This window comes from Spea bombifrons, chromosome 5 (genome assembly GCF_027358695.1).
Source record: "Spea bombifrons isolate aSpeBom1 chromosome 5, aSpeBom1.2.pri, whole genome shotgun sequence".
Lineage (NCBI taxonomy): Eukaryota > Metazoa > Chordata > Amphibia > Anura > Pelobatidae > Spea > Spea bombifrons.
In genome coordinates this window covers 33,741,801-33,765,792 of record NC_071091.1, presented here as the reverse complement: position 1 = coordinate 33,765,792, position 23,992 = coordinate 33,741,801, and the positions used below count along the sequence as shown (strand labels likewise).

The 23,992-nt window shown below is 37.1% G+C and overlaps 3 protein-coding genes across 3 annotated transcripts in view; 1 reads left to right on the top strand and 2 right to left on the bottom strand.

Annotated features, from left to right (window-relative positions):
• Positions 1-5,161, top strand: part of TPK1 (thiamin pyrophosphokinase 1) — a 186,980-nt gene extending 181,819 nt beyond the window's left edge. Inside the window, exon 9 of the mRNA XM_053466015.1 lies at positions 5,031-5,161. Coding sequence (XP_053321990.1) covers positions 5,031-5,158 — 128 coding nt within the window. The 3' untranslated portion in view covers positions 5,159-5,161. The remainder of the gene's footprint in view (positions 1-5,030) is intronic.
• A 2,260-nt stretch (positions 5,162-7,421) lies between these two features.
• On the bottom strand, positions 7,422-9,233 carry SEC61G (SEC61 translocon subunit gamma). The gene is made up of 3 exons (XM_053466016.1): positions 9,087-9,233; positions 8,333-8,431; positions 7,422-7,528 (listed from the first exon to the last, which is right to left on the bottom strand). Exons 2-3 carry the CDS (start codon positions 8,424-8,426, stop codon positions 7,422-7,424), a joined length of 201 nt encoding a protein of 66 aa, XP_053321991.1. The 5' UTR covers positions 8,427-8,431; positions 9,087-9,233.
• A 4,770-nt stretch (positions 9,234-14,003) lies between these two features.
• LOC128497642 (epidermal growth factor receptor-like) lies at positions 14,004-21,316 on the bottom strand. The gene is made up of 5 exons (XM_053467806.1): positions 21,259-21,316; positions 20,172-20,259; positions 19,185-19,381; positions 18,699-18,831; positions 14,004-14,088 (listed from the first exon to the last, which is right to left on the bottom strand). The coding sequence occupies exons 2-5, from the start codon at positions 20,243-20,245 to the stop codon at positions 14,004-14,006; spliced, it is 489 nt and encodes a 162-aa protein (XP_053323781.1). The 5' UTR covers positions 20,246-20,259; positions 21,259-21,316.
• Positions 21,317-23,992: the final 2,676 nt, after the last annotated feature.

The following is a 23,992-nucleotide window of genomic DNA, read 5'->3' as shown; positions in this document are numbered from 1 at the left end:
ATCGAAATATATTCTACTGTTTAAATCGCAGCATTGCCTAAAGTGTAAATATGTGTTAGATTAATGTAGAAAAAGACACATATCTTTTGTTTTGTTCAAGATGCTTATTATTTGAGTGTCTGTAGACTTGCTTACCAACGTCAGATTAGTGTTTTTTTGTCTGAGTACTTTTTCTGATGCCGGCACCAGAAACTTACAGATTGTTAGTTTGTCCTGTTTACTTGTTACTTTTCTTCTGTTCCACGTATCTCCAACTTGATAGCCTTTATTACTTTAGTGGGCAAAAAACCCATCCTGAGTTGGCTACTCAACAGGGAATTGTGGATTTTGGGGGGGGTCTCTGCCATAGTATGTCTTGACAGACTAGAAGTAGCCATGCGTTACTTATTTTAGGAAGAACTATATTCCCATTTGGATTTTAGGGATTTGTGTTTATACATGAATATTTAGGTACCCTTAAGTACTTTACAGATAAAAGTTTGGTGCTAGGTGTTAACATTTTGGATGTCCTATATGGATATATAGTTTTGAATAAGTATTGTTATGTAACCACAGGAGGAGGATCCTCAGTGCATGGCTTCAGGTACGGACAACCAGCAAGGAACCAAAAATGAAGAGCCAGGGTCAGACAGGCCAAGTTCCAAAACAGGGGAGTAGTAAAAGCGGAGTCCAAAACAAGCCAAGGTCAATGTAAGGGTCAGGCAGAGTAATCAGAGGCAAGCCAGGAGTCAAAATACAGGAGTATGCTAAATAATTACAAAAGCCCATAGAAGCTACAGGGAGACTCTATAAGAAGCAAAAATGAAACCTACTGAACGATTTAAATAGCCTTCATACCAAGATAAAAATGGCGTCTGGAGGTGCTACTAGGATTTCCTCCGTTGAAAGCTGCAGCTCCCCGTGAAGGTAAGTCAAAGGTGACATGTTAAGAAAGATAAACATACTGACATATTTTTAATTATCTTTGAATAAAAGTAACCCTAATTTGAGAGTTCAAATAATGTTCATATCCAGAAGCAAACTAATTTTCTTCTTTTACAATTTCTTTTTCATATTGTGTTTTGTTCAGCATTACAGAACTAAGACTTTTATGGTTTTAATGGTTTGATCTGTTGAGTTTTGTCTCTAGAAACTAAATTGAGAATTGTGCACCAGAAGGCAGAATTGGTTTCCTAACGAGAATGCACCTGCCCATTAAATTGGCAACTGTATCTTCACATTTTGTAAATTGCCATCATTTTCCAAAATTGGCAGACATTCTTTTTTTTCTCTCCTTCACATAAATAGCAACTTGAATAAAACATAACTGCGTTTTATTGTCAGAATGTAGAAAGTCTTACTTTTGGGTTCTGTTTGGTGGTTTTGAATTGGATATTTTTACAGAACACCCTAGTTGAAAAAATGACACATTACGTTTTATTCGCATGCTCTGATGGCACCAGATGACACAGGAGGAAAGTGGTGTGGTCTTTCTGGTTTTCGGCATGATCTCAAAAACTAAGATCTGTGCTAAGATGTGACTTAAGTTTAAGTTAGAAATCATGTCTTTATTTAAATCATGGTTATTTTATTGTGCTTATTATTTTAAAACACATAACTAAGGTAGGTATGATCACGGTGGAGAACTAAGAAGGTATAAGCCAATGTAAATTGATTACAGTTGTTTACTAATGTGGATTCAAAAGGTTTTAGGGTGGGTTTTTTTTTACTGTAATTCGATTTTACAGCCCACTAAATGTAGGTGAAGTCTAGAACACAGAGGCAAAGTAATAATAAGCAAGTATCTGCTTCTGAATGTTGTTCCAGACAGACCAAAGTTACGGTAATCATTATTTTCAATCTGTGGTATTTCGAAGGGAGCCCTCCCCCCAAATATGATACATGGCCTCCTTGTGTGACCCCCTAGCCAACTATATGCTACTACAGGGGTAGGCAAACTTTGGCTCTCCAGATGTTGTGGACTACATTTCCCTTGATGCTTTGCCAGCATTATGACTGTAAGAGCATTATGGGAGATGTAGTCCACAACATCAGGAGGGCCGAAGTTTGCCTACCCCTGTGCTACCACATAGTACTTGCAGTCTTCTGCTTGAATTGGCCTTTCGCCCACCTGCTTACATTCTGCTGCCCAGACATACTAAGAGAGAGGGAGGCTGTATGAAAGTTGCTGATATACTGATGTAGCCCATATTGAGCCAGTGTATACAAGCAACCTCTCTTTGCCTATGCATGTACTGTGAAAAGTAGGTTATAGAATATTTAACATATTTAACAAGGGACACAATTGATATATTATTAAATATATAGTTGTATTCAAAACTAATATCAGTATGGAAAAAAACTGATACATTCAGATAACCTCACTTCTAACAGGAGAAAGGAGACTCTGGTCTGGGATTACTCATCACAGTTTTCTTAGCATAAGGATAAGCCGAGCTACCTTTAAGGTCAGTGTCAGGAAATGTGAGTTCCCATGAGGTACAGTGACTTAGAGTTTCTTTGATAAATCCCCATCATAGTCTTTGTTCTTTTCTATATATCACAGTCTATTTATGTTCCATTTGTTCAGAATGAAGCAATTTTAAAAGAATAAAAGATTAACAGTTCCACCTAGTGGTAGAATAAGAGAATACACAGCAGGAGTAACTGGTGAGACAAAAGGTGAAATAAGCTTTACCATTATTGCCAGTTCGTATTTTTATGTAATACCAAAGGTGTTGCCAAGCCTTCTTCTATCACCGTGGACTACACAGAGAGATTGCATATACTGTCTTGTTTAAACGTAGATTCAGTCTGCCCATTCTCCTCTGACCTCTGACATCAACAAGGCATTTTCATCCACACAACTGCCGCTCACTGGATATTTTCTATTTTTCGGACCATTCTCTGTAAACCCTAGCGATGGTTGTGCGTGAAAATCCCAGTAGATCACCAGTTTATGAAATACTCAGACCAGCTCGTCTGGCACCAACAACCATGCCACGTTCAAAGTCACTTAAATCCACTTTCTTCCCCATTCTGATGCTCAGTTTGAACTTCAGCGAGTTGTCTTGACCACGTCTACATGCCTAAATGCATTGCGTTGCTGCAATGTGATTGGCTGATTAACTTTTTGCGTGAGTGTATACCGTAAAATTCTTAGCAGAATTGAAAATGGTGTCGAAAAATGCCAAAACAATGTCCCCTGTGAAATAGCTTAGGCTGTCTGCTTTTTAGAAGTACCGTATTTGCTCGATTATAAGACAAGGTTTTTTTCAGCGCAAATGCTCTGAAAAATACCCCTCGTCTTATAATCGGGGTCGTCTTATAATCAGACCTCAAAGTCTGACTATGAGACGACTAAGATCCAGATCCGCCGCAGCTGCAGGGGACCTGGATCCTCCTGTCTCAATCCCCCCCCGTCCCACTTACCGGTACTTCAGAGTCCCCGGTGTGCAGCTGGGGCAGCGTGTAGATGTCTACGCGATTCGCAGCCTCCTTCCGGCTGCAGCGGGAGTCTACACGCTGCCCCAGCTACATGACAGGAGACTCAGAAGTACCGGTAAGTGGGGTGGGGGGAGTGTTAAATGGGGGGCATAAGGCATTTCTGGAGGCAGGGTGCTCTGTGAAATGCCTTTTAACCCCCTTAATGCCACTCTGCCTCCGGAAATGCCTTTTTAACCCTCTATACGCCACTCTGCCTCCTGAAATGCCTTAAACCTCCCTATATGCCACTCTTCCCTATAATATGCCTTTTAACCCTCTAAGTGTCAGAGTGGCATATAGGGTTAAAAGGCATATCATGGGGCACAGTGGCATATAGGGTTAAAAGGCATATCATGGGGCACAGTGGCATTTAGAGGGTTAAAAGGCATATCATGGGGCACAGTGGCATATAGGGGGTATAAGGCATTTCTGGGGCAGATGTGCATAACTGGGGGGCAGGTTGGAAAATAGAAGGAAATAAAACCAAAATATTTTTCTCAATCATAGCTTTTATTAAAAAAATAGTTTAAATGAATTAACATTTACTGGTAAAACTTTTTTCCTATAGGGTCGTCTTATATTCAGGCTTTTTCTTTTTTTCCTAAATTAATATTAAGATTTGGGGGGTCGTCTTATAATCAGGGTCGTCTTATAATCGAGCAAATACGCTATATGATTCTGAACCAATTTGTTATAGTTTCAAAAAAGCTGCATGTTTCTAGTAAAATAACAATATATGAATTGTGTGGGTAAACCATATGTTGAAAAAGTCCAAAGGGCTGAAAGCATTCCCAACCTTAAGCATAACAAAATCAGCTCCTATCATTTGAGGGAAAGCGCTTCGGAAGCTTGTTTTTATTATATTCATTGTTTTTTTTCACGCATGCTTTTACACTCTTTCTGAATGTCTCCCTTCCTTTTCAGCCAACCACTTCCATGTCCCTGTCTCCTTTTCCACAGCTCCACTTCTTGTCTTGCCTCTTCTTGTTCTTCTGTCTCCTTTCTTCATGCACTTCTCCTCGCTACCTGCTGTTAACACGGCCTCCTGGAGTGATTGTGCAAAAAGGGGTGAAGCTTCCATCCACACCCTCTCCTGGTGCTTCATGTTGCTTTTGGTCCATGTGCCCAAGTCTAATGGGTATGAGTGTTTCAAGCAAGAACGGCGTTTACAAATACTCTAGAGGGATGCATTCTGCTTGTCTCCAGTTGGACATTGATGGTGGATGTATTTTAGCACGGCAAAGGAAATGGTATTTACAATAGTTCTAGAACACAATAGTCCAGTGCTTATGTTTGCTTCTCTTGTATTAACCTAAAAACTGCTTACATTTAATGTACTCCTATAGGGCCAGAAGAACAGATTTTCAGGATTGCATTTAACACTTGGCAATGCCATCAGAGACCAATTTAGAAGTTATGAAACACTTTATTACTGTTGAACACATTTCCTGTATGCCTAGTCGAAGGTTTAAATCTAGTTCAGTAGGTTGTAGTACAAAAGGCATTCACAAACAATACCCTGAAGCTGAAAGGTAACCTATTTTTATCCGTTTTTTTTTTTTTAGCTGCCGGTGTGTTGAAGTTTGGAAGTCTGGTCAGCACATCAAATGCATATGATGGTTCAGGCATTGTGACAGTGGAAACAGACAATCCTTTGATTTGGACTATGGGTATTAAGACTGAGAAGGAATAAAAAGTGAAAGAAGAAAAAAAAAAAACGGACAAACATTTCATGAGTAACTGCATCTAATACCGTTATAGAATAAAAAGGTAATTTAATGTGCCTGTGCTGTTTGTAGGAAAACAAACAAAAAAATGCAGTAATAAACTGTGGGTTATTATGTGGAAGATAAACTGGATTAAGGCTTCAACATTATGGTACAAATGCATTAAAAAACAATCAGCCCAGTTATGAGCGACTTCTACAGTTGGTGGCCGTCAGGTATGGTAGCACCTACCAATAATAATCGTATATATGGTGCTCTGGTCCTGTACTACACAAAAATAGAAAAGCAGCTAGCACCAACTATTCCACTTTGTGCCTGATACACTTTAAGCACCCAGAAAGGCATACATTCCAAATGCTATGCAATGTAAATAGGTAATATAGATGCAATATTAGTCTAACACACATCTGCTAATAAGGTCCCCATTCAGAGATGGCTTAGCAGGCCTTATATCACCCATTCTTGTTTTGGTAAGTAGAAAAGCAGCAAGGGTAAAAAGTATTTTAAAACTACATAGCACATGAGGTCTGAGAAAACCATGAGTGTTTTCTACCAGTCAGGAGGCTGCCTGTGCCCATTTGCTAGTCATTATTACCGATTCCATAACCTCAAAGCAATACCAAGGCACAGAAAAATATAATTGTTCTATTTGTTAGGTAACCAAACAAGGAAAGTAACCATGATTAAAAAAAAATTAGTTGGGGTTAATTGGTCAAACTGCATTATACAGTATCTGGATAACATGTTTAAATGCGCACAGGCAAAGTAATGAAAGTCTTGAAATGTCCATAAAGCCATCTAAAGAATAAGTGTGTGTGGTGGGGGTGGGGGGGCACATACTGTCACCATGCAGTAGTGCAATATGCCAACACCATGACCAGTTTGTGACAAAAGCATTTATATAGTCAGTGGGGTGCCAATTAAATCTCCCAGATGTAACTATGCATTACACATTTAAGAGTTGGCCCTTGATTTGAACAGTGAAGCTGGTGAATTGAAGCTCTACCTACTCCACAAACCTTACCAAATGAACACTCCTGAAGCTAGGATTTTTGCTTAAGTCTAGCACCCCCTGTATAAATGTGTACATGAACAAATGTAATAGGCACATTTTTTTTTTATATAAATGTGGTCTTTGTAATCTCGGTTTCATTGTTATACCAAAACTTCCCTAGAGGCAGAAATGCAGCGTGTTTTATGTTAACCTGCCCTTGCTTCATACAATGATTAATTGTAAGAGCATGCACTAAGCTCATACTGCTATACAGTGTGACATTCTAAGAGTGCAGGGTAGAATGTGTTAACCAGTTCACACTGTGACCACACAAAACATTTTCAATAACTCACAAAGAGTGTCTTACACCAAGTAGTAACAAAACTACCCAAAGGCAAATCACCATGACCACCAGATAAACTTTTGAGTTTTATTACATGAACCAGGCCAAATAAAAAATATACATTAACAAAAAACAAAAGCTCTTGTCCGTTAACACATTTCCATTGCTTTGCAGTCAGGACCACGGGAACCAAGGTAATTAGCTTCCACTGTAAATAAAACAAACAAAAAAAATGAATTTCTTCAACAGCCAAACTTACAATGATTTAAAGAGACCTGCACGGCTTTGAGCACATATTTAATTGTTAATTGTAATCTAATAATCTTTGCTGCTAATTTTCTATAGCAATACTTCAATATCACTTGCCTATTTTGCATTTTATTAATGATTATACAAACTCATGGAATATCTATGAGGACACTGCCAGATCCTAAGTATAATGCAAGATGTTGCCTCTATCATCAAGTAAACCATTTCAAAATCTGGTCTTTACTTCAGGACCAGTACCTGTTAATAGCACCAAGTACCTCAATGGTATGAAATGAAAAAATACACGATACAAATCCTCTTGATGGAAAGAACTTGTGGTAACTACATTCATGTGTTTCTAGGTTTACTAATAATCTTGCTGGCAAAAGGAGGTACAAGATTTGCCCTTTGGTAATCCGTGCAGCAATAGCATGGACAATGATAGCATATATGCTAAATTGAAATCTAACAAATCTTTATATATTATTTCTGCCAACACATGACAGTGATGACACTGTGCAGTTTAAAAATGCATATTGTAAATACAAAATATAAAAACTTATAGCAAAACACAATAAATACATTTTGTTGCTTCAAAGATATACTATATAGCTTTTTCTTTATAGAGTTAAGGAAGATTGCCTTACACAATGATGTTGTTGATTGGGATATGGATTAACTTTACGAAAAAGCCAATGAATCCCATAATTGCGAACCCAATCGCAGTTGCCATTGCAATCTTCTGAAATTCTGAAAAAAATTAGACACGTTAGAAAATAATGTAAGGGAAGTTTTACTGTACTAAGGGAGTGGAATCCTCCCAGCTGAAGTAGTAGTAATACAGTAAGGAAGTTTAAACATACATGAGGTGTATGGCTATACTGAATGCAAGACCATAGCGAGGACTGAGTAAGGCTGAGAACAAAATTAAAAGGTCAATTATCTGGTCCAAACTCTGTAAACAGAAGACATTACTATCTATCTTTAGAGGTTAAGTTAAGCAAGCATGATTACTATGTTATATTTAGGTGTAGGAAGTGTAAAAAAAACAAAACTGTAAAACTATAAAGTTAAGTTTCATGAATGATATCCTAAGGGACTCCACAGTCGAACCACATCTACGATGGCCATTGGGACTCAAAGAAAAAGGGCTGCTGAATGATTTGTATGGTGGGATGGTAAACATACTTTGCCTTAACAAAAACAGTCAAATGGTCATCTACAACAAATAAAAATAGGAAGATTTCCCATTGTGTTTTACTTTAATGTGATATAAGGAGTGAAAAACAAATATTAAAAAGAAATACAAAGTAAAAGCTGAGAGAGGTTCTAGCTAAACTGGACAGAGTATATGATGACTCACATCTGGAGGGGACATACCACCAAAAGGTGGGCGAACCGCCATCCTCCCTCCAGGTAACTGGTCTATCTGGGTAGATTTAGGCCTAAAAGCTATCAAATCCCAGTAGGCTGTAGTACAGCAATAATACATTCTTCTATAGACCATTGTGGGATATTTACAGTTTGTTTCTTATAACCTCAAAGCAAACATACCTTTTCTGTCTGGCTTTGTACACCTCTTTACTAGCCTTATAGAATCCTTCACAAACTGGCGGCTGGGCTCAACGAATTGCATTACTTGGTCCATGATGTCTGGAAGAAATAAGACACGCATAAGGAATTACCCTTACAGGCAATTTTCTTCACACGTATGATTTAGAAAAACACATTAAAACAAATTGTTTTTAAAATATTCTCTCTATAAATTTGGTTCTAGAATATAGCCATGATAAGCATATACTACAGCAAATGGCTGCATTTAGTGACCCTGTGACAACTACTGATGCATCATTTACAAAACACAAGAACCAAAAAAATGAGATGCATGCATAAAAGCTAACTAAATCCAGGTTAAAAACACACACAAATATATATATATATATATATATACAAATCGATTATTGGCACCAAGAAGCATTCAAACTGTTAATGAGGCAATGACATCAAAATACAGTGTTCCTAATCACAGGGCCTCCCTAATTTACATAATATATAAAAAACTACATTTGATAAGCATTAAAATTATATACATACAGGGGTAAAAAAAAACATATTACAAAAATACAGGGCCGCTTATAAAATACACAACTGCAACATAAAATTAGTACACAGCAAAAACAAAAATGTATGCAGGCCTACTTCTAAATAAATGAGTAAATATATAACGAACAGCGAGCTCTCCTCGTATATATTAATACGCGCTATGAAGTACAACCGGTGAATCCCAGCAGTGTGAAGATATACTCACTCGATGGAGATGGCACAAGCGACTGCTGCAAGACTACACACCGCTTCGCACTAGGACACGTAGCACTAATAAGAGCAGCTTTTGCTTCCCGTAAGACTGACGTCAGCGGAAGGCGACGTAGATTTAAAACCGGAACCCGTAATGTTCCAAATACAGGAAACACAGCTTTACTTCCGCCTCTCCGCTACAGGCGCCATTTTAGCGAAGCCGAAAGAGCTTGTTTTACCGAAACACGGTCTGCAGAAAAATGGGTCCTCGCGCAATCACTGCAGATATAAAGTTTTGTCAGTTTGAATTGGAACTATAGAATTGTTAAAGAAAAGCCGGATGTAAGCAGACCGCTGGAATGTAGGGAGTACGTGTTAGGCGACCTAGTGGTAGTTTCTTATTACTGCATAGGGAGGTTTTAGCTTGTGCTGAGCTGGCGATGCTAAAGATAATGAATAAGTGCGTCATCATAGTAATTCTCGTCAATATATTTAATATATGTATTACTTATTAGGATTTGCGGTATTTATCTAGTTTAAAGCGGCAGTCACCACACTTTTTTTTCCTTTTATTTTCCAACCCCCAGTAACCCCCATAACCCCCAGTTATGCACATCTGCCCCCCAGGCTTGCCACTCTGCCCCAGAAATGCTTTATACCCCTTATATGCCACTGTGCCCCATGATATACCATTTAACCCTTTAAATGCCACTGTGCCCCATGATATGCCTTTTAACCCTCTATATGCCGATGTGCCCCATGATATGCCTTTTGACCCCCTATGTGCCACTCTGCCTCCAGAAATGCCTTATTCCCCTATATGACACTGGCATTTAGGGCGTTAAAAGGCATATTATGGGGCAGAGTGGCATATAGGGAGGTATAAGGTATTTCAGGAGGCAGAGTGGCATATAGAGGGTTAAAGGGCATTTCTGGAGGCAGAGTGGCATTAAGGGGGTTAAAAGACATTTCATAGAGCACTCTGCCTTCAGAAATGCCTTATGCCGCACATTTAACACTCCCCCCCAATCTTACCCGGTGCTTCTGACTCCGAGTCCCTAGTGTGTAGGGTCATAGCATGTAGCAGGTAGACGTCTACGCGATTCGCGTAGGCAACTTCCGCTGCGGCCAGAAGGAGGTGCGGTTAGCAGCGGGGGTTGTCTGCGTCCATCGCGCATACACCTTCCGGCTGTCAAAGAGAATTCCCGCTGTTAGCAAATAGCTAATCAGCCAATAACATGTCAGCAACTCAATGCATTTTTGTATGTAGATGTGGTCAAGACAACTTGCTTAAGTTCAAACCGAGCATCAGAATGGGGAAGAAAGGGGATTTAAGTGACTTTGAATGTGGCATGGTTGTTTGTGCTGGTCTGAGTATTTCATAAACTGCTGATCTACTGGGATTTTCACACACAACTATTACAGAGAATGGTGCCATAAAGAAAATATCCAGTGAGCGGGAGTTGTGTGGATGAAAATGCCTTGTTGATGTCAGAGGTGAGAAGAGAATGGGCAGACTAGTTTGAGATGACAGAAAAGCTACAGTAACTCAAAAAAAAACACTCCTTACAACCAAGGTATGCAGAATACAAACTCTGAAACACGTAGAACCTTGAAGCAGATGGGTTACAGCAGCAGAAGACCACACTGGGTGTCACTCCTGTCAGCTAAGAACAGGGAACTGAGGCTACAATTCGCACAGGCTCACCAAAATTGGACAATGGAAGACTGGAAGAATGTTGCCTGGTCTGATGCGTCTCGATTCCAGGTGTGACGTTCAGATGGAAGGACCAGACTTTGACGTAAACAACATAAAAGCATGGTTCCATCCTGCCTTGTATCAACGGTTCAGGCTGGTGGTGGTGTAATGGTGCAGGGGGCATTTTCTTGGGACACTTTGGGCCCAAATGAGCATCGTTTAAATGCTGACCATGTCCATCCCTTTATGACCACCATGCACCCATCTTCTAATAGCTACTTCCAGCAGGATAATGCACCATATCACAAAGCTTACCTCAATGAGTTCACTGTACTCAAATGGCCAGATTTAAATCCCGTAGAGCACCTTTAGGATGTGCTGGAATGAGAAATTTGCAACATGGATGAGCAGTCGACAAATCTGCAGCAACTGCGTGATGCCAACATGTCCATATGGACCAAATTCTTGAGGAATGTTTCCAGAACCTTGTAGAAAGTAAGAAAAATGAAGGCAAAGGCGGTCCAACCTCTATTACTTTTCACAAATCCTAAATTTTTCAGGAAACAAAGCATATCATTTTATCAAATTTATATCATATTTTAACTTCCTTTCTGTCAAGTTAACTGGTTAGAACAGCTGGTCCCTGGGAGAGAGTCTATATGTATTCGTAAGTGCATGATATTAGAGTGTGTGTTAGTATATAGTGTTATGGTCATAGAGAACATTATGCCTTGCATCTAAAGGTAAGCTTTAAACCTAAAAAAACTACTTAAACAACTGCAGTACAGAAAAAAAGTTTATAGTTTTAATAAATTAATTTAATTATGCTAACATATGTAAGGACAACAGTTCCCATTTAAGCAAAGTGTTCACATTTTCCTTTTTTAAGGGAAAGTCTCCTGATTTAGGCTTTCTGCCCTTGGTTATTATTTGTCCCTGGGATTACCTTCGAAGTACATGTTAATACTAAAGGAAACTGTGTTATTTATTTATTTATACATAATTGTCATCAGTCCTCAACTTCTTTGTTTCCCCACTAATGTTGAACTCTTTACTACCACATATACCTAGTGGACAGGGGGATTTTATACATGTGCAGATGTGCAATCAAGCATCCTCAATACCAGGCAAGCCTCAGATTTCAAAATATTTTTTAAGTGTCTCCGTACGCAATGCTCTGTCCCAACCAAAGGCATTTCAGTCCGTTATATATTTCTAATATAGGGGCTATATTCACCTCTCCCAGACTTTTAGGGGGAAGAACATTATACGTATTCTTTTGGTTTTTCTTTACTTTATACTTTATTCATGTTTAACAAAAAAAGTACCCTAAAATAATAATGCCATTGTTAAAATTATGAAAACCATACAGATAAATCGGTTATATATTTCAGAATTTATTTTTCTAATTTGATTTTTTTATTATTTAACCTCACTGCTACTCACTGTTCTTTCTATTTTAATTCGTCTGTGAACGCATACATTCTGTTTTAAAATTTTAAGGAATTTAAAATCTATTTCTGACTTATTGAACTTAAGATGGCCTGGGGTATTCCGATTGTCATTACATCATTAAACATGATTACAATGATTATACCCTACTAATGTATTAAAAAACACAAAACTATTTTTCATTTTCCTCATTTCATTTAACACATTTAAGTAAATTATTTTAAGATGAAACAGAATTTTAGTCATCCCAGAAATTATATCTGTAAATGACGTGCCATAAAAAGTTGCACACCTTGTGGATAAATATTTATTGGGTATTTGGTGACCAAAAAAGATGACAACATTTACAGCTACATTCACAAGTAATATTATTGCACCCACAACATAAGAATGTATAAAGACTGGAAATATTGGCTACATGTAAATTTGTGTTACAAGCATGATTTTATACATTAAATCATCGAGCACCTGGGATACCTTTATAAATCACCCTTTATGTTTGTACGTTTGTTTCAGTCAAAACTCAACTGCCAAACCACTGGTGAGGAAGTATGTTTTTAAGATTTTATTGTTTAATGTCTTTTCCCACCCCATACAAATGTGTCCAACTGCCTCTACAAGAGTTTGACATCTTTCTAAATGAAAGGGATCTGGGTTGTTTGGTAAATATGGATCATTTTAAGAAGAATGCCAAGTTTTCCCCAAGCTCCTAAACTCAGAGCTATAATATAGAATTGTCTGAAGTTTATGAGCTTGTTGACTTGGTATACACAGTTTTTTAGTCAAAGGCCTAAGGGTATGCTCTTATTATGCTAGCCTCTTCTAGGGTACCATCAACTGCTCCATAGAAGAACTGGAAGGACAATATTTATAAATGCAAGCAGTCTTTTTGCGTTTGCCGGCACATGGCAGGCTTGGTCACATGTATAGTTTTCGTGTAGTCAAATAGTTTTTGTGTAGTTTTTCCAGAACATTCCACCCAGCTAAAGCATTGTTCCGGGGGGGGGGGTTCATTATGCTACTTACGGCTTACCGATAACAGAAGCATCTGTTATTAAACTGAAAGCATACTGTTAAGATTTGGCCCTTATTTGTGGACAGTGCCAGGTTAACAAAAGGTTAGCATTTTATTAACCATACTTTACAATACGTACCCAAGAAACCTGCAGTTTTCAAATCTTGGTCCTTCACAACTGTAGAAACAAAACACAAATTACTTTCCCTTTTGTTGTTGTTATACAAAACAAGTAATGAGAGATTAACAAAGAAGAAGAGGAAATTAAAGCTGGGGTATGCAGCAGTTTTTACTGTTCAAACATAAAATGGAGCAGTATCACTATTGTAGCACTAACTGTTACACTCAATCTATATTCAAGCACTTTTATTAAGATGACTGTTTTTCACTGATTGACAGTGTGTCTTTAATATCTGCCACATTTAGCGTAGTAGGCTAGCTATCATAGTAGTGAACACAATAAAATCAACAACCAATAAACATGTAGTGTGCAGATTGCAACTCAGTTATTGGAGCGTTTAAGATGTGGGCAGGGGAACTATTCAACAACGGCTTCGGTCTTATATATTAGTACGTGGCTTGGTTTATTTGACAAAGTGTAGGCTGTATAATTAATTTTCAAATTAAAATGGACAATGTACATTTAATAGCAGAAATGTTACATTGGTAAGTACAGGTTCTATTTATGTACCCCATGGTGCAATCAGGATGGCATAGCTGGCAAACCCCAAATTCATCTGGGTATTTCCAAATTATGGTATCATTTACTCCCGGGAGTCCCTCTGGACATGATTTGACACAGTATGGACCATCTTTGTAGTGAGCACATCTGAAACATTTGTCTGCACCCTAAAAAAACAGAGAAATTAAGAAAAATACTGACTTAAATGATCAATAAAGTTATTGTTTTAATATAATAATATAAAATAAAATTATTCATCTCGTATAGCATTTTGCTCTCAAAATATTTGCCTGATCCATCTAAAAACTTTTTGGTCAGATTCAACGATGGGTCTAGTTTCCATACTAGACCCATTCCATAAAAAATCTTACTTGTTAGAAAGGAGTGATCTAATTCTCAGAGCACACAGTCATGTAATGTGTGCTTATTCTCCAACTACATGTACCATGTTACTTTGTGTATTCTCACAACAAACATTCATTTCAATTAAGAATCTCTTAGCAGACCAAAACAAACCTCCGAACAGCAAATTGAAATCAAAGTAATCAACAATTAAGCTAAATTAGGTAGTCAATAACATGTGTCTAGATATAAAATGAAGTACAGCATTAACATATATACACAGTATCTCACAAAAGTGAGTACACCCACACATTTTTGTAAATATTTTATTATTGCTTTTCATGTGACAACACTGAAGAAATTACACTCTGCTACAAAGAAGTGAGTGTACAGACTGTATAACAGTGTAAATTCGCTGTCCCCTCAAAATAACTCAACACACAGCCGTTAATGTCTAAAACTTGCCAACAAAAGTGAGTACACCTAACTGGAAATGTCCAAATTGGGCCCAATTAGCCATTTTGCCTCCCCGGTGTCATGTGACTTGTTAGTGTTACAAGGTCTCAGGTGTGAATGGGGAGCAGGTGTTAAATTTGGTGTTATAGCTCTCACACGCTCTCATACTGGTCACTGGAAGTTCAACATGATCCCCTCCCTTCGTAGACTGGGCCACAGGGCAGTATTCCAACATAATAATGACCCTAAACACACCTCCAAGATGACCACTGCCTTGCTAAAGAAGCTGAGGGTAGAGGTGATGGACTGGCCAAGCATGTCTCCAGACCTAAACCCTATTAAGCATCTGTGGGGCATCCTCAAACGGAAAGTGGGGGAGCACAAGGTTTCTAACATCCACCAGCTCCGTGATGTCGTCATGGAGGAGTGGAAGGGGACTCCAGTGGCAACCTGTAAAGCTTTGGTGAACTCCATGCCCAAGAGGGTTAAGGCGGTGCTGGAAAATAATAATTGGCCACACAGAACATTGACACTTTGGGCCCAATTTGGACATTTCCACTTAGGGGTGTACTCACTTTTGTTGCCAAGGTTTAGACATTAATGGCTGTGTGTTGAGTTATTTTGAGGGGACAGCAAATTTACACTGTTATACAGGCTGTACACTCACTACGTTACATTGTCATTTCTTCAGTGTTGTCACATGAAAAGATATAATAAAATATTTACAAAAATGTGAGGGGTGTACTCACTTTTGTGAGATACTGTATATTGCTTCAGACCTGATGAAGAGAGAATAACTCTCGAAAGCTTGTCTTTTAAATATTATGTTATAAGTCACTGCATACTGCAATACTCATATATATATATATATATAACCATATGAACAATACAACTTTTGTATACATATGTGTAGATTGTAAGCTCATTTGTGCAGGCCCAAGTCAAATTGTTATGCAAAACACTACTTGTTATGTCGTGTCTACCCATTGTACAGCGCTACAGAATATGTATATGATAATATAAAACAATAAATAATAATATGTGACATATACACATCAGCCATAACATTATGACCAGTGAAGTGAATAACATGCATGCATTATCTAGTAGTAGACACTTGTCGGTCCTAATATTAACAATATATTTAATATTCCAACACTGTTAAGAAATGAACATTGTTATTATACTAACCCTTATGCAGCCTAACAACGAAGACTGCATATTAAAACTCAAGTAGCATTGGCAGAAAAGCACTTTAATTGAAAATTCTATGAGTCCTGGGGCAGATTAAGGTCAGGTGGGGCCCTGGGGCAACCATGATATAAGGACCCCACTCCATATTTATACATACACAGTGTATTAGCTTAGTACTAGATTTCCTACAATTCAGGTACCTTTTTATTTACACAAAGACATTCACAATGCAATGCATTCTGAAATTGGAACCTCCAAACAGTTTCATGCCCAGGAATCACTTTTAAGGGGACATGGAGGAACCACTGACAAGGCAAAGCAAGTTTTTTGTTCCCACAAGACTGCATGGAAGTAAGACTACTAAGTGAATGTGAAAACATAACCAAGTACCCATCAGATAAGTCAGTGTAAAATATATCTTTGCATTTGTCATGGGAGCCGAGAAAATTGCCTCTGTCCTTATGTTGCTTCACTGATTTACACAGACACACACTGTGACTACAAACATAGCTTCTTACTGCTTGATAATGTAACATGATAAGAAGTCGGAAGCTCACTCGGCCTTCACTGCCTTCACTATCTGGGCTCTTCCATCAGCCAGCACAACAACTATTGTAGTCATGCTGTGCAGTACAAACACATGAACTGCAGCCAAATTGTCAATTCGTCCATAGGTGAGCCAGTGCTGGGGCTTATTGGTGGGGAGTACATGAAAGCACCAAGAGACTTGCTTGGCCAAAAACATGCATGCAAGCCAAGAAGCTGGGTGAGGGGAATAGGTAAATGCACACGGGATGATTCTGCAGAATCTCTCTATGCATTTGTGAGGGGAGTTACACAATTAAATGAAAGGGACCACACAGCTTTCATATGTATTAAGTTGCATTTTATGGTTGGAGTATCCTTTCAAAGATATGCTTATACACGTTATTTGCACTGCTTTTTTACTATGGTTATTTTATTAGGAAAACTAATTGAATGTTTGCCAATACATATTGAATGTTAATCTCTGTTGTCATTTTAGTGTAACCATTATACAGTATAATTGGTATTTGCATCTATCCTTTCGGAATATTGAACTGAATGTTAATAATTCTATGAACATACTTTTAGAAGCAATCTCCCACCATGTTTTTGGTGCTAGAGCTAGGTTAAATTGTAGTTCTAAAGCTTGTGCTGTTTTCGTTTTTTTAATAGTTGTACATGGATTATATAATGTTTTCAGATAGCTGCACATTAGCCATTTGTATGTTTTAGCTACTAGACAAACACTATGAGTCATTATCAAACTCCCTCTGACAGAAGTCTAGGCAGAAATGGAGTTCATAGCATTATCATAAAGAATCAGTGTGGAATCAGGGAAAGTCACTGAAAACCACAAGACTGACAACAATATCAGCCTCCAGATTTGGAGACGCAGTAAGTTTATTGGAACAAAAAGAAGATAAAGCACAGTTATTATAGTGCTTCCCTATATTATACACCGTCTGCTAAGCTCATATTGAGAAATATGGCTTTCATGGGAGTTCCCCTTAAATGCTTTATACCTCTTCTGCAGTCATTCAGTTTAACCTCTTACCGACCAATGACGTGCCTGACACATCACGGAAAACAGTCAGTTAACGACTAACAATCGCCTTCTAAACTTAAATGGCGTCGCTGAAATGCCTCAATAGCAGCCCCAAGCGCTACAAGTTTATAAGAGGGTCATGGTTAGCATGCCCCAAATAACCTGATAAACCCATGCATGGGTGGTATCACTGTACTCAGGAGCTGTTGCTGAACACATATTGGTGTTGTCTGGCAGTGATATATCCCAGGAGCTGTAAAGTAGAATTTGTGTAAACAAATTACTACCACAAAGTTTGACAAGGCTGGTAGTAGAATTAGTGCATGGAAAGGGTTAACATACCAACATTTAAAATACCCTGGGGTGTCTAGTTTTTAAAAATATATGGTAAATTTAATTGGCTGGCCTCAAAGATGTCCCAAATAGGACATGGGGACACGATTCCCAGATTTGGAAAAAATTGGTTTTGCAATAGCAAAACGCTACTTGTACCTATTGCTCTATAACTTAAAGATTGGGTATTTTTAAGCTCAGGACACATAGTATAATCTATTTAGCAGGTGTTTTCAGTAGCTGTTGTAGGTGAGAAAAGGTTTTTTCCAGTATTTTTTTCTAGTTTATATAGTTTTTATAGGAAATTAGATCATATGATTAAAAAATGGTATCTGAAGAAAGCCCCCCTCGTTCTGAAAAAAAACATGTATAATCTAAGTGTGTACACTAAATGAGAGAGAAGAAAATTAGAGCTAAACAGAAGCACCACAAAAATGTTAAAACAACCTTGGTCATGAAAGGTAAAAAAATAGCCTGGGCCTTAAAAAAGGTGGTGAAGTAAATCTCTTATATTTTACATTGTCATGAGAAATACCACTTTGAAGCCTTCAGGATGTCTAAGGAACCTTTTTTTTTACAATCATGAGGGCTTGAAACATCATGTCATAGTTTTTTTTAACATGTTATATTATAAGAACATGTTAGCCCACTGAAAGGTATTATAACACAACAGCCCCTGTCCTCTTTGGAACCAATTTAGCAGTATCTATTTATTGAGAAAACTCAAGCAAAACATTTGAGGAGGAGAGCAGTGCCTGTTTGTCTTTTTCTAAGAACATTGACAGTTTTTGAAAATATAATAATACGCAGACCCCCAAAAAACTGAAATCTGTATGTTCCAAAAAAAAGAAACATTAAACCCCCCCCCAGAAAATAAATTACCTTTCCAAAATGCTACAGGGCTGCAAACATTCCCCATCAAGACTAAATGTATGACAAGAAAAGCACTGGAAGGGTCCTGGGCCCCAGCAGCCTCCGACAGAGCATAAGGGATCACACATCTTATCTGCAGCAGCTGGAAAATGTCAACAAACATATATATAAATATATTTATATAAATATATATAAATATCAAAATATTATTTCAAAGATTTCAGAATTCCAACAAATTACTGTTTTTCCTTTTACTATGTGCTTTTGCAAAAACTCAAATGGAATACACCTTTATTCTGGTGGACATATGGAACCATTTTTTGTGCTGGGCTGTATGTAACCTACAAAATTCATTATTGTGTTGATTTGAGTTGTCACTTTGCCTCATATATATGGGCACTACAATGTGTGTATGTGTTGAACAATTGGTAGCAATAATCAACATGTAAAATTGCTTTCTGTGGCACAACTGAGAAATTGCATAGGTGATCTTACCACACTCCTCATTACTTTGGTTATTCTCGATTTCTTTTTGCTGGTTTGTTTTCAAAATGGTTCTCCAATTGATAGAGTCAACATAACAAAGATTCTTGTTCGCCTTAATCAGTACATTACCATTTCTAATTTCTTTTAGGGAACTTAATCCCAGTGAATGTATGGACAGCCTTGTTATAATCATAGAGTAGCCCTCACTTCAACAGAAGAAAGATATAAGATCATCAATGTTAGATATTTATGAAACTTAATTTGTGGTTGTCAATATTTGTCTTCTGAAGTTACATATTTATTAAGTGCAACATACAGGTATTATTGAATATAACGTACAGGCTTATACTATAATATCAGTGAATACTTAACACCTACTAGTCTGTCAGTTTGGTTAATCTGTTGATTAATGTAGACATTGGAGAAGAAGTTAAAATGGTTAACCTGGACAATTCTTTGTTGATTTGCCATGGATGAATCAGCACAAGGTGACAGCTTCTTGTACAACAGGTGCGACTGCAATATTACAAACTATCCAGTCCAAAACACATTGCCATATAATAAAAGCATTAGTAAAGGTGGTCAAAATGTATGCTCCTATCGTTGTACAAAAACAAATAAGTGAATCGTGTCCACTGTGTGCAAACACCACCACTCATAACTTATGAGACAGGCTGAGGCATACTTTGGGGGGTATCTGGTTCTTTCAGAGTGGACCTAAAATGTAGATTGGGAGAGACCTCATGCGCAAATTAAGTTCTTCTGAACGTGAGTAAAAATGTTTTTGGTGTGTTCCCTGAGTGGAGACCAACCCATTCTTACAGTTAGTAGGACAAAGGAGTGCTAAGGATTGCCTGCTTTGCGGCAATGGTAATTTGTACGAATGATCTTGGGTGAAATCACTTTTCTCGCAATGTTTTTTTTTATCTAACTAGATGCATGTATTTGACATAATTAGAATTAACATGGCTAACTTTATTTCTAAAAGAATCACACAATTTTGTTGTGCCATGGATTATTTCAAGATTTTCAAAAGGATTCAGATCAGAGTATTGTTTGGGCCACCACATAATTTGTAGGAGACCTGTCATACAGAATTAATTTAATAACAAAATAAGATTAATAAACACAGAATTATCATTCAAGTGTACATTAACTAAGACAACATGCACTTACTTGGAATCTAGTCACTAAATGGAGAGTCGACACAAGTGTTTGCAGGAGAGGTATGGTTTCCACGCCGTCAATTCACTGTCCATTATGAAAGGCTAACCACACTGAGCTTCTGTTGCAGAAAGAGCTTGTCTGGTCCCGTATAATGCATTATTAAATAGTCGACAATTATGCTTTATGCAGGGCCAGCTAATCCATCCTTGGAAGGAAAATTTGCACGTGGTGGCCCCTCTACTGAACTAAGGTGTTGAAACCACAACTCTCCTGCCACTCCAATTCCAACCTATCTTTAACAGAGATCGTTTTTGGATTGCTGAAGGCATTCCGTCTCCAATAATCATTTATGGTCAAGTGGTAACTACTAGATTTCTTCCTTGTGTTAGGGTGGAAATAAAATTTCATACACATCATTATATTAATTCAGTGTCAAATCCAGATTGGTTATTACTTCAGAGTATTTTGTTAGGTTCAGCTTAACTGAAAACTGAAAAATACAGAAAATAACCTACCAGATTGTATAGAAAAAATACAGATGTAGCCTTGGAAGTTAGTATTGTCCAGCAAAAGTTGTAGAAGGAATATTTGCTAATGCAAATATCAACAAAGTTTGATAATAAAATGTTTCTTACGCAGGGTCATACTTGTGCTGATGACCAGCATGGGCACATTTGAACACTTCTTTCTCTTTATACTGCATTAACAGCTACCAATATAAATTTAAGCATTTAGCAATTTAACTACATTTGGACCTATTCACCAAGCACTAACTAGTTATTTGTACTTTTACCCAGGAAATTCAGCAGTCTTTACAATAACCTGTAGTTTAATTCACAATACATTTATCATTAAGTGAATTCCATTGAAGAAAACAGACGATGAAAATGATCCCTATACAATATCTTTCACTAACCTGTTATTTCTCGAATAGTTTTAAAGAGCCTTAGCTTTTCATAGTCTGATTTGTGAATGTTGAAAAAAAATTCAAGGAAAAAGATTTAGTAAGTATGTTCTGAAAATTCCAAATGCAAAAATAATTGGTATTAATGATTTACTGGTATTAATTGGTATTAGCATACATTAAAGATTTACCCAGTGAGTTCTCCAAGTAAATTGGGGAAATCAATCAAGAAAATACAAATTGGACATGAGCAACAACTGTATCACAAAATGTGTACCACCAAACACTTGTAAAAAAAGATATATAGAAATAATATCACTCAATAGCTGTAGCAATAAGAATTGCAAAAATACAGAGCAAATACAAATATAAAGTAAACTAAGTGAATTAGGTTTGTGGAGGACGATCAAACAAGACTGTCTTGAAACCATATTAAAAGGCTATATGCCTTATATGTGATTTGATTAAATATGAATAATTGATTTAATATAATTTACTTTGTATGATTATTGATTTAATTAATGTAAGTCAATTTATTGGTATTAGCGCCTAACCATTTTTCAACTAGAACATTAGGAACAATTATCTCTAATTTGTAAAATATATGAGGTCCCTGCTAACTCACCCTGTGCCACATACACTTGCCAAATAGGAACCTATCATGTACAGACTATTTTTCTTAAAATCTGCACAAAATGTATAATGTAAGTAAACATGTAAGTTTTAAAGAGTTAAAGTTTTTTTTTTCATATTTGATAGACGTGAAAACAAGTACTGAAGTAAAAGATTAACTTTAACTGACAAGATAAAATACAACCAACAGACGTTGCCCTCACATACTGCTCTCACAGAATGAAAATCCCACAATGGAACCTGGTCCCCCAAGACTCTGCTTTTTGGTTGGAGGGAGTTGGCTGAGCCTTTTGGCTGCAACCCTACCTTACAGACTTCAGTGGGTCCTCTTTTCAAGGGTCCCTAAAAGATCCAGCCCTCCTTTGACTTCGGTCTGGGAATGAAGAGGCTGCATATCCCTCTAATTTTTTAAGGCATATTAATTTTGGTCTGCATATCTTTATGAATTCAATGTAGAAACATATACATTATTCCAGTAAAAAGTAAATTTTAGCTTATTATATGTAGCCTGCCAATTTTTAGAGACAATAGGTATTGGTCATTCAGGATTATGGCAGCTCCAGAAAAGAACTGTCACCGGCTATGAGCTATAGCACCAACCATATATCCAGTGATTCACTATATATTAAAGCTTACTTCTCTATGACAGTATGGATCTGACCATCAGGACAACTTACATTTCTGTCTCCTCTGCCTCATGCATATCTCTGCATTGCTTGAGCGTCTCATTTGGGTTAAAATGCAGTTAAATCCCATTGATTCAGCTCCTTGATAAGTGATATAGCCATGAAAAATAATAAAGGCCTCTCAAAACTTGGGGAACTTTGACGATTTTGGGGGAATAAGCAATATAAGGCCTTATAGTGTCACAGAATCCCCAATATGTATGCCTTAGATGGATTTTTTTGAATGTCATGCTCTGAATTCTTGGTTTCTTCTGTAATAAAGGTTATCGATCATAGAGACTTAGTAAAAAATGTAAATGATATACTCATACCTTGCAGATGGCAGAATCACCAAATTCCCAAGTACTTTGTTACAATCCTTAAAGGAATCAATATTTAAAGAATTAACTGACACAACATCTTTTAAATCTCCAGTACCAATTCCACTGCATACTTTGCCTGTAGAGAAAACAATCTATATGTTATATAAAATACAGAACGTTTGTGTTCGCAACGATTGTATGAAGGTTTTCTATGGTAACATATGTCCTTGCAGACATTTGTATCTGATAATGATTTTGTTCAGAGGAGACCACTAAATAACTAAATATTTCTGTATATGATTTTTAGTGCAGAGTGTGATACAGGCTTCAAAAAAAGCCAGTTAATGTATTATGGAAAAACTACTTATATAATATGGGCATTTTCACCTTATAGATCATGCATCATTAGCCTGCACAAGATCTCCCTTACAGCCAACATTTTGTTGGCTTAGATATCAGTCTCACAAAGCTCACAACATCCACATGGGAAAATACAATACAACGCTGAAGTCAAAAATCATTAAATAAATTGACTCTATACTGTAAAATATAAAGTCTTTTCCCATGGATATAAGTTTCAAATGAATCAGTTTCAGATGAATATTCAGGGCAGTGTTAGTATTGGTCATTGTGGTCCAAATCATAGCTTGTGTTTGACAGCTTTAATTCTTTTACTAGGTAGGACATAATTCTACTTAATCTGTAACAATTTAGAAAGTTAAAGACTTGCTGCCAGATTCAATCAGAACGCTTCATAATATTTGAGAAAAGAGCATAGCTAAAATACTTACATGTATTTATAAAGCACCAGCAAATTCTGTAGAGAGTTACAATAGGGGACAGTGAAAATATTTAACAAATACAATTTAAAATGGCGATAACGATAAAATATATTGGTGCAAAAAGAAAAGAGTTACATGTAATTATAAATTGTAATTATAAATTAAATGCAAAAGTTGTGAACATTTTGGTATTATAAGGGATAATATATATTTTTTATGAATGTCTATGATACCTTTGTGCTTTCTACAAAAAATGACACCATGCTCCTCTACTTCTTCTGAATCAGGGCTGCATGTAAGAACACACCGACCATCTTCTGTATGCTTAAAATGATCTGCAATA